This window comes from Saccopteryx leptura, chromosome 2, assembly GCF_036850995.1.
Source record: "Saccopteryx leptura isolate mSacLep1 chromosome 2, mSacLep1_pri_phased_curated, whole genome shotgun sequence".
NCBI lineage: Eukaryota > Metazoa > Chordata > Mammalia > Chiroptera > Emballonuridae > Saccopteryx > Saccopteryx leptura.
Window position 1 is genome coordinate 225,716,824 of NC_089504.1, and position 15,180 is coordinate 225,732,003.

The 15,180-nt window shown below is 52.1% G+C and overlaps 1 protein-coding gene across 4 annotated transcripts in view; it reads right to left on the reverse strand.

Annotated features, from left to right (window-relative positions):
* The window catches only part of EVA1C (eva-1 homolog C), a 58,980-nt gene that overhangs the window by 16,014 nt on the left and 27,786 nt on the right, over positions 1-15,180 (reverse strand). For 2 of the 4 annotated variants that reach the window (XM_066370344.1, XM_066370346.1), the window contains exons 3-4: positions 13,008-13,131; positions 9,875-10,027 (exon numbers count right to left, since the gene is read on the reverse strand). In XM_066370344.1, coding sequence (XP_066226441.1) covers positions 9,875-10,027; positions 13,008-13,131 — 277 coding nt within the window. The remainder of the gene's footprint in view (positions 1-9,874; positions 10,028-13,007; positions 13,132-15,180) is intronic. The other 2 variants (XM_066370345.1, XM_066370347.1) reach the window with 2 other exon arrangements.

Consider the following 15,180-nt stretch of genomic DNA (forward strand, 5'->3'; position numbering starts at 1 on the left):
ATGTTACCCAGAAAAGATATCAATTCCCTGTTCTGGCCAGAATTGCATGAGAGTGCCTTACAAATATGCTACTTCCTTAGGACATATGCCTGGCCATATTCTTAAAGGCTAATATAGGAAGAAAGATAAAGGACTCCCATTGCTGCTAAGACCCCAGTCCTTTCTGCCCATTAGGTCTGTGAGCAGCATGATTTACGTGCTTTACAGAGCACACATCTGCACTCCTGTACGTGCTTTACAGAGCACACATCTGCACTCCTGTTACCCAGGGAGCCAAGGAAGTTATCCTGGGGAGAGTGAAAAGCCCCCCCAGTGTGTTTTCAGGAAGAGGCCCAAGGTAATTCAGGTCTGACTCAGGTTTGACTCAGGTCTGACCATATCCTGGCTAACACTGGGCTGGCTTTGAATCAGCTGTCAGGATATATACATTTTTAAAGCGGTTATTTCCCCTCCCCCACCCCATCCTGATTTTGTTTGCATCCTCTCTTCCTGGCCTACTGCCTTCCACCCCAATACATGTGATAACAAGATGTTCAACCATTTAATGTTTGTTCTTTTGGCTACTGTTCTCCATTGAAACCAAAGTTAATCACTCTTTATAACCTGTGTTTATTTAGATAATTGGGCTGGTTGCTCTTAAGTGGCTGCTTTGGCAGCGGGAACCCCTGGCATCTTGATCTTTGACTAAAAAGTCCAGGCCTGCCCGCACTGGCCTTGGGACACAACCTAAGCTCAGCCTTCGAGGCCCATTGGGTGGTTTCCTCCTTCTCTTATTAAGGAAATAGCAGAAAATGGAACTGCAGCAGGAAACGATGTGTCACAGTGGACACCCAGCCAGCAGACCTTTCTGCAGCCCTGCTGTCTGAAGTTCATGCTGGGTCTGCAGGAAGGTGCCCGCCCTCTGGGTTAAGAAGCCTTTTCACTGGTGTTCATTTGGGACCAACAGTGATCCATCACTCTACTGCTTTCCTGTCAGTTTCTCCTCCACTAGAGGAGACACAGGTTCTGATGGGTCTGCTTTGCTAGCTCTTGCAGAAATGTTTTTGAGTCAGTGCCCTCAAGGTAAGACATGGGGTCTGTCTTTGTCTGAACTTGCATAACAGCAGGATGTCACCTTTCAGAGACGGTCTCCAGCTGTCGCAGTCACCCATCTTGTGCATCCTCCCTGTTACTTCATAGCGGTGGTGGTGGTAGCCCTTGCATGTGTAAGCCAGGGCTGCAATAACAGGGACCACCGACTGGGGCTCAGACAACAGGAGTTTATTCTCTTCCAGTTCGGCTGAAGTCCAAGGTGTCTGCAGGGTTGGTTCCTTCCGAGGCCTTGCTCCTTGTCTTGCTGGTGGCTGACCTCTGCCAGTGTCTTCTCATGGTCCTCCTTCTGTGGTAATCTCTGTCCTAATTTTCTCATTTTATTAGGACACCAGTCATATTGGATTAACAACTATACAATATCAATTTAACTTAGCCACCTCTTTAAAGAGCCTCTCTTCAAGGACAGTCACTTGCTGAGGCACTAGGGGTTAGGATGTGAACATGAATGTTAGACCCAGTTCAGCCTATAACAGCCTTCAAGATGGCCATGGATGATGTTCACCACCTGAATTCTCACCCTTGTGGCGCCTCCTCCTACCGTGAGTCAGAGCCGGCCTGTGCGACCTACACAGTACGGCAGAGGGGACAGTGTGTAGCTTCCACCTGTTCTTTGGCATCACTTGCTTTGGGAAGAGCCAGCTGCCCGGTCATGAGCTCTGCAGAAGGAAAAGCTCACATGACCTTTCTGAGGACCGTGGTAAGACTGACCTCTTGGCCCTTAGGCAATTATCCTGCCAAGCTCATGCTTCTAAGATTAGGAATTGATAGCCTCATTCCCATCCTCAAAGCCATGGGGCTGGGCTGCAGTAATAATGGGAATTCAGAGCAGAGATCACCCAGGCTGGCAGCCTGTGGCCCGGATGTGGCCTGGAAACATGTTTTCTTTGGCTCACATGGTATTTTGAAAGTTGGAACATTTCACATGAAAATAAAACAAAAATGGATTTCCAGCATCTCATGAGGGGCGGGAAGCTGTGACGACACCAGGCCCACATTCTGGGCCAGCAACTATCCTCCGCAGGAGCCCAGCTGGGCGTCTCTCTCAGGAGGGGCTCTCATTCATCCATGTATCTGACATGCACGTGGGCACCTGCTCTGAGCCAGGCACTGATCTTGTTGCCAGGAAATCTGCAGAAAGGAAACCGATGCCATCTCTGCAGTGCTTACCTTCTCCTGGGGGAGATAAGCCATACACACAAAGGTGACTATTTCTATCTTATGAAGACAACTGAATGAGAGACAGACAGCTAGAGAGAGAAACTGTAGGCTTGAGGTACTGAGCTGGCAGGGTGTGAGGTCAGTTGGCAATGGGGGAAGGTCACGTGAGGAACCAGGCCCAGGAACTTTGGCTGGAACCGCCCACATCCATGAATGCCAAAAGAAACTTCCCAGGAGCCCTTTGAAAAAGAACGACTGTCAGCCAATGAAATTTTGCCACATCATATCAACCTAACCACCATACCAATGCTATAAATTACCCCCAAACAGGGGAGGCGGTGTGACTTCTGTGGCCCATTTTGCGGACTAGAGAACTTTGTCCGGGATACACTCTACTAAATAAAGCTTTTGCTGTTCCACACTTGGTGGCTATGCCCTTCCTTCTTTCTTCCTCAGTGGGTAAAATATTTTACATTTGGTGCCAAAACCTGGGAGGAGCTTGAAGTCCACAAGGGACCGCTCCTCTCCCCTTCCCTTCCAAGGAAGAACCAGGATTTCCAACCTCCCACCCACTTTGGCACATGGTGCGGTAAGTCCCCTACCTCCCGCCTCCCCTCAGTTCTTTCCATCGAGACTCCCTGTCCGTAATCACAGCTGCGTCAGGGACCTCTTATCTGTTCCAAGTGCGTGTGTGCCCGTGGAGACATCCTGGACACACTCACTCTACCTAACCATCTGGTGACCAGAGGTTGAGTTGCGGGACACCAATTCCCATCTCTGATCACTTCCAAGACTGAGGGCGGCCCTGGGGGCACAGGAATCTAAACTTGACTCAAAAAATACTCCTAGAGTGCCTTATCTGGAATCTCTCCCTCCCTAAAGAAGAAGAAACTGATCTTCTTCTCCATCATGGCCAGGCCACGATACCCACTGGATAATCGAACCAGGTGGCCTCCTGAAGGTACTTTCGATTTTAACACCCTCACCAATTTAACTACTGCCAAAGAACTGGGAACTGGTTGGAGATCCCTTACATTCAGGGCTTCTAGTATTTGCGCTCCTGTCCTAATCTCTGTGCCACCTGCTCCACAGCGCAGGCCCTTTTTGGCCAGAGAAACCTCACCTAAACCCTCCACTCCTGATCTTTCCTCCTTCACTGACCTCCAACTCTCTCCCCCTCCTGTCCAACTCCCTGGGGACACCCCTCTCTTGGGACCCCTCTCTGGTCTCTCTGCGGACCTCTTCCACTTGGGTCTCTTCCCTCCAGGAAGCCCCCTCCCCTGCTGGCCAGGAAGCCCCTCCCTATTCCACTGAGTTCTTAAGCCCCTCCCCCATCAGGCCCTCCTCTGCTGGCCATTGGCCCTCATGCCTGTTTGCAGGGCTCCTGACCCCATGGCCCAACCCTGATCATCTTGCAGGAAGGCCTGGCCTTGTCCTGCCTCTGGCTCCAGCATTTCCGGCTGGATCTGGGTGCTGGGCTCCCCATGAGCCCCCCCTCCTCTTATTCTCAACCCCCAACCCCCTATCCGAGACCTGATGAACATGGCATTTAAAGTTTTTAATGTTTGCGGCTAGTAGGAAAAGGCCGAGGCTGCTCGCCAGGCCCGCATGCAGCAGAAGGTGACACTCCAAACCCAGGCTATTGTGGTAGCCCTGAGGCCGGCAGAGCAACAGGGGCAAGGCATAGGAGGTGCCCGACCCAAGTCCGGGCCACAAAGAGGAATCCCACCAGGAGCTTGCTTTAAATGTGGCAAGGAGGGTCACTGGTCCCGGGAGTGCCCCTGCCTGAGGCCACCCACTGAGCCCTGCCCTAACTGCAAGCAGCCCGGTTACTGGCGGAGCGATTGCCCCCTTTTGGGCAACAGGCTCTTCCTTAGCGCCTCTACGTGGAGGACAAGCCATCCAAACGGGAGGCCAAGCCAGCCAGGTGGGCCCATTGCTCAAACTCCTAGGCCTCATGGACGACTGATGCGGCCCGGACTCGAAGACCCCCATCACCCTCGCCACGCCCAGGGTAATACTGCAGGTAGCGGGTAAGTCCATCTCATTTCTTGTGGACACGGGGAGCTGCCTTCTCTGTTTTGCCATCACACTCTGGACCTCTAGTTCCCTCACAGATCTCGGTTATGGGAGTGGATGGGACCCCTTCTTTTCCTCTTTGCACGCCACTCCTGACATGCAGTTTGGATGGAATCCCCTTTTCGTACTCCTTAGTTATGCCCTCTGGAAGGAAAGGGGGCTTCCTCACCACCAAGGGCTTCCCCATAATCAATGCTACCCTCATTTCTAAACTCTTGCAGGCATTACAGCTTCCCACTGAGGTGGCCGTGATACATTGTAGGGGCCATCAAACCTCTCAGGATCCAGTGGCCTTGGGAAATGCTTGGGCTGACATGACGGGCTCGAAACCTCACCCTGGGAGCCTCCCCCACTCCTCTCATATTTCTCTCCACCTCCTTGAAATCTTCCTACACTCCTGAGGAAGAACAGGCCCTCCTCAGAAAGGGTGGGGACATGTGCAACCAGGGATGGATATTTCTCGGAGATAGAATTGCCTTACCAAAAGCACAGGCTGAAACTCTCCTTTCTGATATCCACTGTTCCTTACATATAGGGCCAAAAGCTCACCATCATTCTTGCAACCACTGTTTTTCTTCCCAGGCCTCCCGCAGACTATTGAAAAGGTACACACAGCATGCACTGTCTGTTCGAAAGCCTCTACACAAGGGGGACTCCGCCCCCGCTTCCCCACTCATCAGCTGAGGGGACATGTGCCAGGCCAGGATTGGCAAATTGACTTCACTCATATGCTCCCTCACAAAAAACTGTTATCTCTTAGCTTTTGTTGATATCTTTTCAGGGTGGATAGAAGCCTTTCCCACCTCTCGAGAGAGACAGCAGACACCGCTGCCTCCAATCTCGTTAAAAACATCAATGTCTTCAACCGTCTGTAAGAGAAACTGCGCAAGGATCTCTCCTACAACCCGCTTAACTGCTGGTGGCAGCCACCCATCCTCACCTTGGCTGCCCCTATCCTAGTTCCTCTTCTAATTATCAGCAAATTACTCATATTTGCTCCTCTTTTTTAGATTCTTACAGGGCCGCATCCGCGAGGTTTCTCAAGTCACGGTCAACCAGATGCTCCTACACCCATATACGCGACTCCCCTCAGAGCCACCACCTTCTGCCCTCCCTTTCCCCCGACGCCTCTAACCAGCAGGAAGTAGCCAGATGAATAGCGGCGCCCCTATCTAACATAAAAGGTCAGAATGTGAGGTCAGTTGGCAATGGGGGAAGGTCACGTGAGGAACCAGGCCCAGGAACTTTGGCTGGAACTACCCACACCCGTGAACACCAAAAGAAACTTCCCAGGAGCCCTTTGAAAAAGAACGACTGTCTGTCAGCCAATGAAATTTCGCCACGTCATATCAACCTGACCACCCTACCAACGCTATAAATTACCCCCAAACAGGGGAGGTGGTGCAACTTCTGTGGCCCGTTTTGCAGACCAGAGAACCTCGTCCAAGATGCGCTCTACTAAATAAAGCTTTTGCTGTTCCACATTTGGTGGCTATGCCCTTTTTTCTTCCTCGGCAGGGAAAATACCTTACACAGGGAAACCTCTCTGAGACAATATCTGGGTTAATTCCCAAATGATGAGACAGAGTGATGAAGCTGGCCACGCAAAGACGTGGGCAGAGAACATTCCAGGTCAAAAGAAGAGATTGTGCCAAGGCGCTGGGGGACAGACAAGTGTGGACTACTCTAGAGGCAGTAAGGGGAGGAGAGAGAGAGGCCAGACTGTAGCTGGGAGACTGGATTTATTTTAATTACAGGAAGCAAAATGGAGAGCTTTAACCCTTTGAGTGGTGAGTTTGTTTCATGCTTGCTGACCCCTGGGAGTGAGGGTTTTTTTTTTTTTTTTTTTTTTAATGAAATTAGTTTCAGTTTTTTGTGGGGTTTTTTTTACAGAGACAGAGAGAGAGTCAGAGAGAGGGATAGATAGGGACAGACAGACAGGAACAGAGAGAGATGAGAAGCATCAATCATCAGTTTTTCACTGTGGCTCTTTAGTTGTTCATTGAGTGCTTTCTCATATGTGCCTTGATCGTGGGGCTACATCAGACTGAGTAACCCCTTGTTCAAGCCAGCGACCTTGGGTCCAAGCTGGTGAGCTTTGCTCAAACCAGATGAGCCCACGCTCAAGCTGGCAACCTCGGGGTCTTGAACCTGGGTCTTCCATGTCCCAATCCGACTCTCTATCTACTGCACCACCGCCTGGTCAGGCCAGTTCCAGTTTTATTAACTTAAAATCATGTTTGTTTGATTACCAATTTATGGAAACAAGAAGAACATACATTTGCCTTTTTTTAATGTTGCCTTACACATTTTTAAAATAAATCGATCATACTCTGGATGGTCAGGAGGCATGAGGATGTACATGAACGTTCGTACTACTCAAAGGGTGATGTGATCCTATTTAATTTAAATAAAATCTCATTGGCTGCAAGGGATCAAAGGACAAAGGGAGGGGAGGAAATAGGGGAGAGGGGAGATCAGAGACCAGTCAGGAGGTGCTGGGTGAGACGTCCCCAGTGGGCTAAAAGCAGCGTGGCTGGATTTGAGACCCTTGGTCAGGGCAGAGTCATTGGACTTGCAGAGGGCGTGGATGGGTAGCCGGTGGGAGACAGGGTGTCAAAAGAATGTGCTATTTAAGGTGGGTAATACTGAAATGTTTTTATACAGGAAGAATAAGCTGATGAGTTTGTGGGGCAAATCAAATACAATGTAAAAGCTTCATGCACAGTTACTGGGCCAAACAGTGAACAACTCCTTAGCATTCAGTTAGATCAAGGAGACATATCAGCATGGGCAGCCAATGGTGGTATTTCTGTACACATGCACATCTGCCCTTCAGCTTAACCTGACAGGTGAGACTGGAATGGATGCTTCCATGGGAGTTTAACTGGGGGGTGAGACGAACCGGGCACCCTCAGGATGAGCAGGGGAACTGGGCATCCTCAGCATGACCAGGTGAATTGGGCACCCTCAGAGCAAGCAGGGAAACTGGGCACCCTCAGGACTACAGATGAGCCAGATACCCTCAGAACGGCAGAGGAACTGGGCACCCTCAGGGTGACTACAAGAGTTGAGCACCCTTAGGACAACCAAGTTAGCTGGGTACCCTCAAGTCCCTTCCATATTCCCTTTGAACCTCTTCCAGTACACAACACAGGACCCAAGTGTTCTGGCCCTTTGGCAGTGGCTCATAAGTGCAGTGAGGAGTTTGATCCCTACCCTCATGTATACTCAAGAGTGAGGGATAGAAGCACTTGACTGTGAATGGTGGTGGTGGGATGTGTGGGGCAGGGAGGTGAAGAAGGATGTAAAACTGAACAGCAAAGCAAGGGCACAGTCTTCCACTTACAAAGCACAGACCTTTCGTGCATCCAAAGGGTTCTTCATGGAGTTAGAGGAGCTGGCTGACCCAAGGGTCCCTGAACTCTATGCAAACCTGCTCTTTAGCCAGGGTGTCTGATCGCATTTCTCTGGCTGAATTCCCTTTAAACTGAATCCCACCCAACTTCCCAGGGACGTAAGGCAGCTACTGCCGAAAGTAAACTGTTCCACCTGCAGGTGGACCTACTTGCTGACCGAATTCATCCACTCAAACGAAGAGGTAAAACAGGTGTTACCTGCTGCCACCTGCCAAAATGCAATCTGGCTGTTTGACTCAGCAAGCGTGAGAAATGGGGGCCTCATCCCAATACTAAGGAATGGAGGCCCTTTTTGCAGAAAGAGGTCAGACCACCAAGGGTGCTTTATCCAGCTGAAGAGACCAGATAACACGGGGAGTCCCTGCAGGGTGGTCAGGAGGGCCGTGAGCAGACGTGCCTCTAGGCACCCTGGGGACACAGTCAAACCTTGGAGCAGGGAGCCTCTTGCGATGCCCAGGTAATGTTCCCTGGACCTAACACAGTAGTAGGAACAAGGGTGGAGGGGATGGAGACGTTTTGAACACACATGTCACACAAGAGGGAGAAGGAAGTTTCAAGACTCACAGGCCACTTGGTGGGGGAACAGGGCAGAGGGTGGTGCCATTGGAGACAAGTGCCTCTCTGTCCCACCAAGCAGCAGAACCTGCTAAGACAGAGCCCTCTCCCCCAGATCTAACGCAGAGTGGCAGGGTGCCCGCTTTGGCCTCTGTGTGTAGTCTGCCTCCAAAAGACTCCGTCTTCTTTACAGAAGGCCTTCCTTCCCAGAACCCTGGCCGAGGGGCCTTGGTGGCTCATGTGCCTCCTGAAATGCTTTCCTGTTCTCTCTTGTGTCTCGCTGGGGGTCTGCCTGTGTGGCAAGGTCATCTTAGGTTCTTTTCTTCAGATCTAAGATATTACTTATGCACGAATTTCTTTTTGAAACTAATGTTTCATTTTACTTGTGATCCTCGAATTAATTGTTACAATGTATCACATTAAGAAGCTCACGTTAGATGTTGACAATAAAGCCGGAAGCCCTGAGCTGTTTCCCTGCAGGGCCCTTCTCCCTGGCTATCTACTGAGAAGCAGGCAAACATCAGGGTGTTTCACCACCACAGGTCAGGGGGTGTGACGCTTCATTTTATGTGTCAATAAAATCAGGCTCGTGCCCAGCCGTTTCGTCAAACACCAGTCTGGATGCTGTTGCAAAGGTATTTTTCAAGACATGACTAACCTTTAAATCAGCAGATTTTCAGTAAAGCAGAGACTACCGTCCGTCATGTGGGGGGCCTCAACCAATCAGTCGCAGGTCTCGAGAGCAAAGACTGAGATTTTTCTCTCGAGGCTACAAACAAAAATTCTGCCTGGGGTCTCCAGCCTCCTGTTCTGCGAAGTTCAGACTCGAAATTGAGCCTTGTCTCTTCCCTGAGTTTCCTGACTCCCAGCCTTCCCTGCAGCCACCACAACCAATCCCTTGAGATCAGACTCTCTTTCCTCATCTCCTGTTGGCTCTTTTTCTCTGCGGAGCCCTGACGAATAACACACGGAGTGGCTGTGACGGGATGAGCTTTCTTTCAGGCCTGTATCCTGGCCTCCATCTCTCAGCTCCAATTTGCAGACTTCTAAGAAAGACATGCTGGGCTCTTCCCCACACTGAACTCAACCCCGGGGCCCTCGCTGGCTCTGCCCACCGCCCAGACACCTTCCGTAAGTATCTGCAGGTTCCCCTCCTTCAAGCCTCTGCTCAGCATGCCCATCACTCCCTAAACCTGAGCCTCCCTGCAGCCCTCCATCACCCCCAGGTGCTGTTCTTCTGACCGCTTACTTGCATCTGAAATGTGACCAATTAGTCCATTAATTGTCTGTTTTCTCACTGCCTCCTCGTCCACAGCTAGGAGGTCAGCTCTGCTGGACTCTGTGTTGGTCACGGGATATGCCCCATGCCCAGCACAGGGCCTTGCAGCAGCAGGTGATCAATATCTACTCAGTGTGGGATGGCTGGACGATGGATAGACGCAGAAATGGGGGGCAGCATGAGGCCCCACGTGGAGGGTGGTTCCTCCCTGACTTGACTTTCCCTCTAACCCAGCGAGGGCCCCTTCTGGGGAGCCAGCCCTCGACGACGACAGCTGCATAAGGATCCCTACCGAAGGCGGGCAGCCGCTGTGCCTCTGCAGCGCACACGTCCCTGTCCTGGGTTCTCCGGCCGTAGGAGGCGAAGTAGATGTTGAGGAACTTGGACTCGTGGCAGTGAAGTTTCAGCTCCTGGTCCTCACACACGGTTTTGTTTTTCAATTCATCTGAAGTAGAAACAAAATTGACAGCACCATCAGCTTCCCTTGGAAGGGGTCGGCGAGCACTGTCCTAGGCCGCTGCGGGCCCACGTAGGTCCCCAACACACCTTCGAGCAAAGCTTTGCATCCCCCAGCGGCCCACAAACCACTCACAAAGTTGACTTAATGGTGACCGGCAATTTTAAAACATAACGAATGCCCCAGAAAGTATCAAAGCGTGTCACATGAGGTAAGGCTAAACATTGTTTTAATAACGAATTTCTTTCTCAGTTGTGAATATTTTATTGAGCCCAAACGTAGGCTGGGTTGCAATCAAACCAATATGAGAGCTCCCTCCCCCACCAGAAGCCTTACAGAAGGTGTGAGCGGTGAACACTGGGGCAACGGTGGCTGTGGGACCTCCGTGTCCTGGAATTGATGAAGCTAAAGCCCAGACTGAAAATATGAATGCAAATAATTTCCAAAACATCAATTCCACCTTTCTGTAACCTGTCAAGTTCCCTGCCTTTCTCCCCCTAAACAGAGAAGGAGCAAAGAGGCCAAACTTCTGGGTGGCTGCCTGGAGGAAGATGTTTCAGGGTCCCCAGGTCACCCTCGGCTCTAGTGCTGGTAATCCTTGGCCTTGCTCTTTAATACGCAACAATGGGTCCCTTGAGCAATGTGAGGAGCAGAAAGCAGGTTGCAGGGGCTCACAAGTCCCCTCCTCGCTGGTGATGGGACACCGAGGAACCAGGAGAGGTGACTCAGCACACATTGAGAAGGCCCTTCACCCGCTCACTGGAATCTTAACATAACAGGTTACACCCAGAGCCAAGAAAAAAGTCTTGTTTTCTTTTTCTAAATAAAAAGAAGACCGAGTCTGACCCTGACACAGGAGGGTTGATCTGGGTGAGTGCTATCTGCCCAGGGAGGAGTTAGTTCCTTGGTGCTTCTTACAAGCAAACGCCAGATCCCACCAACACCGAAATACTGCCCGACTTCAAAGGCCCGGATGGAAAGATGGCTTTGATGCAGAACTCAGGGCTCGGGGAGGCAGACTGACAGAGCTCACCCGCCTGCCCCAGTAGGAGAATACCCAAAAATGTCAAGAATGCCTTCCAGGGGCAGAGCTCGCCAGAAAGGAGGGCAGGAGAAGGCAGGGCGAAAATCAAGCCTTATCTCAGCAAACTGGAAACTTCTAAACAGCAATGGTTTCTCTCTCACTCTTTCTCCCTTCCTTTTTTCTTCCTCTCTCTTTCACAATGTTTTAAATTATAAGAGTTTTCTTTTCTCGACATATGTCATGCCACGCATCGGTTAGCCTCCAATCTCTGAAGGGTTAGAGCCCATTCGTGAATGGCAGCCTGATGCCAGCCAGACGCACCCAGGGTAACATGACACCCACGAGCAAAGCCACAAAGATTCACCCCCAGATTGTGGGCAAGTCATCTCCTGGAAAGGAGGGGCCCGTGGGTGTCCTGTTATGGTCTCGGGGCTACTGTCCTGTCATGTTGGGTCACTAAGGGACATTTCTGGGTTCTAAAAGCAATCGGACTCCTGACAGGATTCCTGTTTTTCTTAGAGAACTAGAGCTTGTTTCAGCGCTTAGAGAACTAGAGGGCTCTGTGGCCTCAGGCTAGAAGAGGTGAAGGCAGCCTTCCAGAAGTGGGGCGCCAACCGCCACCAGCGTGGGTATAGATGGGTGAGTGACAGGAGCTAGGGAGAAGGCAGAAACCACCACCCTGTTGAAAGGACAATGGCAACAAACCCTCCACGCAGATTCCACCAATGAGAAGGCAGGGAGCGTGGTGCACCCTTCTTTAGTAACGCACGGCAGCAGTGACCTGCCATGAGGGGAATGTTATTATTGGCAGCTGCCAGCGCACTGTGACAGGAACATGCAGGCAAACATTCAGTCACTTGTAGAGTGCTTTAAAGTTCTCCACAGTCTGACAGTGCACCCTGCTGTTGCCTGCACCCAGGGCAGACCACACCCCACTCTCCCAATCATCAGTATATCACTGCCTGTCAGTCATTCACATTTTAGCAAGAATTACTTTACTCAGATGGTTGAAATAATGGCCATCAATGCCTGAACTCAGCTCCATGACAGGTCCTGTGCTAAGCATGTCACACATGCTTAGTATTTTTAGTCTGGACAACAGTCCTATTGCAGATGGTGCACAATCTTCATTTCACACTTGAGTTACGGGGCGTGAGGACGTGTCCCTCCACTGTCCAAGGTCACACAGCAGCCACACAGCAGACAGGAAAGTGAACCCGGAGCCACCTAGAGCTGAAGCCTCACTGAGACCAAAACTCTCTAAAGGGGTGAGATGTAGGGAGGAGGTGAAGCAAGGAGCACGCTCAGGGAAGAGAAGTTCTAGTGAGAACTGCTGGTAGAATAGTTCTCCAAAACACAGGCATGCACACAAACCCTGATTGCCAGCATCTGCCCGTTTCCTAGGTGGGACTCCTTCCAGCACAGGGCAGAGCTGGGAGAGGCACAACAGTGGCTCTCCAGCCAGTTCCTCTTAGGGACAGACCCTGTGATGGGAGCACCTGCTGCACACAGAAGTGGGGAGCAACCAGGTCACAGAAATCTGGAACCGTGGACTTGGGCAGCAGCCATGCCCCTGGGCCTCTGGGAAAAACAGGCCACTCTTCAGGTGGGCTTCAGAGTAGGACTTTCTAACAAGGAACACTGGTCCCACTTGGGCCCCCTGATACCTTCAGCATCAGGATGACTGAGTTTTACACAGTAGGAAGAGTTTCTAAAATTCAGGCACTTGTAAGAATGCACAGTGATGTGCACGTGTGTGAGTACACACGCACTCACATGCACGCAAATCCACTGAAACACCTGGAAAGGACAGGTTCCGCACACTCCTGTCCACAAGTGTTTCAATGTTGGACCAGTGCCGACTGGCAGAGAGCTTTCATTGGGGGTGTGAGTGACACAGGGGCCCGCACCCTAGCCGCACTGTCCCCGCAGCAGTCTACTTACTAGGCTGGCACTTAAAGGAGACCAGGAGGTATTTACTGCTTCCTGGACAAAGGTCAGGTCCAAACACACGGCTGTTGACCAGGAGGTGGCAGGCCCGCTGGTTCTGGCACTCGTCCAGCACCTTCTAGAAGAAGGGGAGAAAAGGGACAGGCTTGTGAACCACACAAAGCGGCCACAGGACTCCACACCGGGGCTGCGCTGCGCTCTGACAGGGAAGGCGCCCAGGCTCGCACAGCAGACCTCCCACCACCACGTGCCCAAAAGGACAGCACACGCTCCCGGTGGCTAGGTCAGCCCTGGCTCCCGTCCTCCCCAGGAGAAGAAGCCTGATGTGCTCACCCGTCAGAACAACAGCCACCCTTCACTTTGACGGGAACCCCTACTCACAGTTTAGGCCAAAGTGCTGCAGCGCAGAGGCTGCAGGGGGTGGGAGGGAGACCAGTGTGTGCACTGGGGGGACTCAGAGGTCCCCTTCTGGGAGCGGCCCCTGCCTTAGGGCTGCATGAGCTCTGTAGGGACCAGAACCCCCAGTCACAACTCCTCATCCTGCAGACACAGGACAGAGTGCTCCGCATATGGGGATGCCTCAGAGACCCAAACCCAAATCCAGGCCAACAGGTGAAAATGAAAAGTGGGTTCCTGTGCTTGCCACCCCGAGGGCACAGGCCACCCCGAGGGCACAGGCCGCCCCAAGGGCACAGGCCGCCCCGAGGGCACAGGCCACCCCAGGACACAGGCCGCCCCGAGGGCACAGGCCACCCCGAGGGCACAGGCCGCCCCGAGGGCACAGGCCGCCCCGAGGGCATGGCCCCACTTCTCCCGAGGAGCAGGCTCCTGGTGCAACACACAGGCTCTGCCGAGTGAATGCGGCACTAGGCTTCCCCTCCAGCACTCCTCCTGACTGCCCAGGTGGGTGACACGCTGCTCTGCGGCACGCACGAAGCCCCGGCATTGGGATCCAGGAAGGCCCAGCGGCTCGCTGCTGGTCTCCCACTTCCCAGACCCCAAGCCCTGCCCATGACAACAGGACACCAGGGACAGTTCCAAAGGATCCACTTGTTCCTGTTGGGCTATCATGTTCTCATAGTGGCTCCATGAAGGACACTGGCCTGGCAGGCCTCACCTGCCACCTCAGGGCCCCAGCTTGTATGGATGAAACCAGAAAAAATGCCCAGAGAGACTGCGAGGACCCACAGGTGACAGTGTACACCAGGGGTCCCCAAACTTTTTACACAGGGGGCCAGTTCACTGTCCCTCAGACTGTTGGAGGGCCGGACTATAAAAAAAACTATGAACAAATTCCTATGCACACTGCACATATCTTAAAGTAAAAAAACAAAACGGGAACAAATACAATATTTAAAATAAAGAACAAGTAAACTTAAATCAACAAACTGACAAATATTTCAATGGGAACTATGCTCCTCTCACTGACCACCAATGAAAGAGGTACCCTTCCAGAAGTGCGGCGGGGGCCGGATAAATGGCCTAAGGGGGCCGCATGTGGCCCGCGGGCCGTAGTTTGGGGACCCCTGGTGTACACTGTTACGGTCAAGGGCCACTGTGAGATGACTTGGCTCTCTGAGGGCTCTTATATCACAACCAGAGCAAGACTGAAGGCAGGGCCATTTCCAAACTGCATGACAGCTGAGAAAAGCAGAAGGGACTTCCTGTTGACATTTAGTCCCGACCTGGGTCAGCTCAGGTGCTACGGTGTGCACATCAACCTGTTCCCTCCCAGTGTGAGGCAACCTCCCTCTGAGGAAGCACCTCACTTCGGCTCCCAAATGTGGTTAAAGACATAAAGTCAGGGGTCTCTGGTTTCTGGATGAGGGACCACGGCGGTGTTTCTGGCAGATGCACCCCACTAACATCAGAACTGTGTTTGCAAATGCCCACTTGGCCTGGTTATGGGGCATTGTCCTCCTCATGCTGGAGGGGGAGGGTGATGGCCATGCTTTGGAGCTCAGGTGCCAGGAGTTCCTACTTTGACAAAGTGGGCATGCTGCCTGCCAAGCTGGCATAGGCTACCAGGAGGGCATCAGACAGGGTGACTGGGACAACTGGGCAGGGCAGCTGGGTGAGGAATGGGGCAGGCCAAGAGGAAACGGCTCCTGGGGAGGCACCAAGGGGGAAGAGGGGTAGGTGGAGCCCACAGGACAGAGACTGCTCC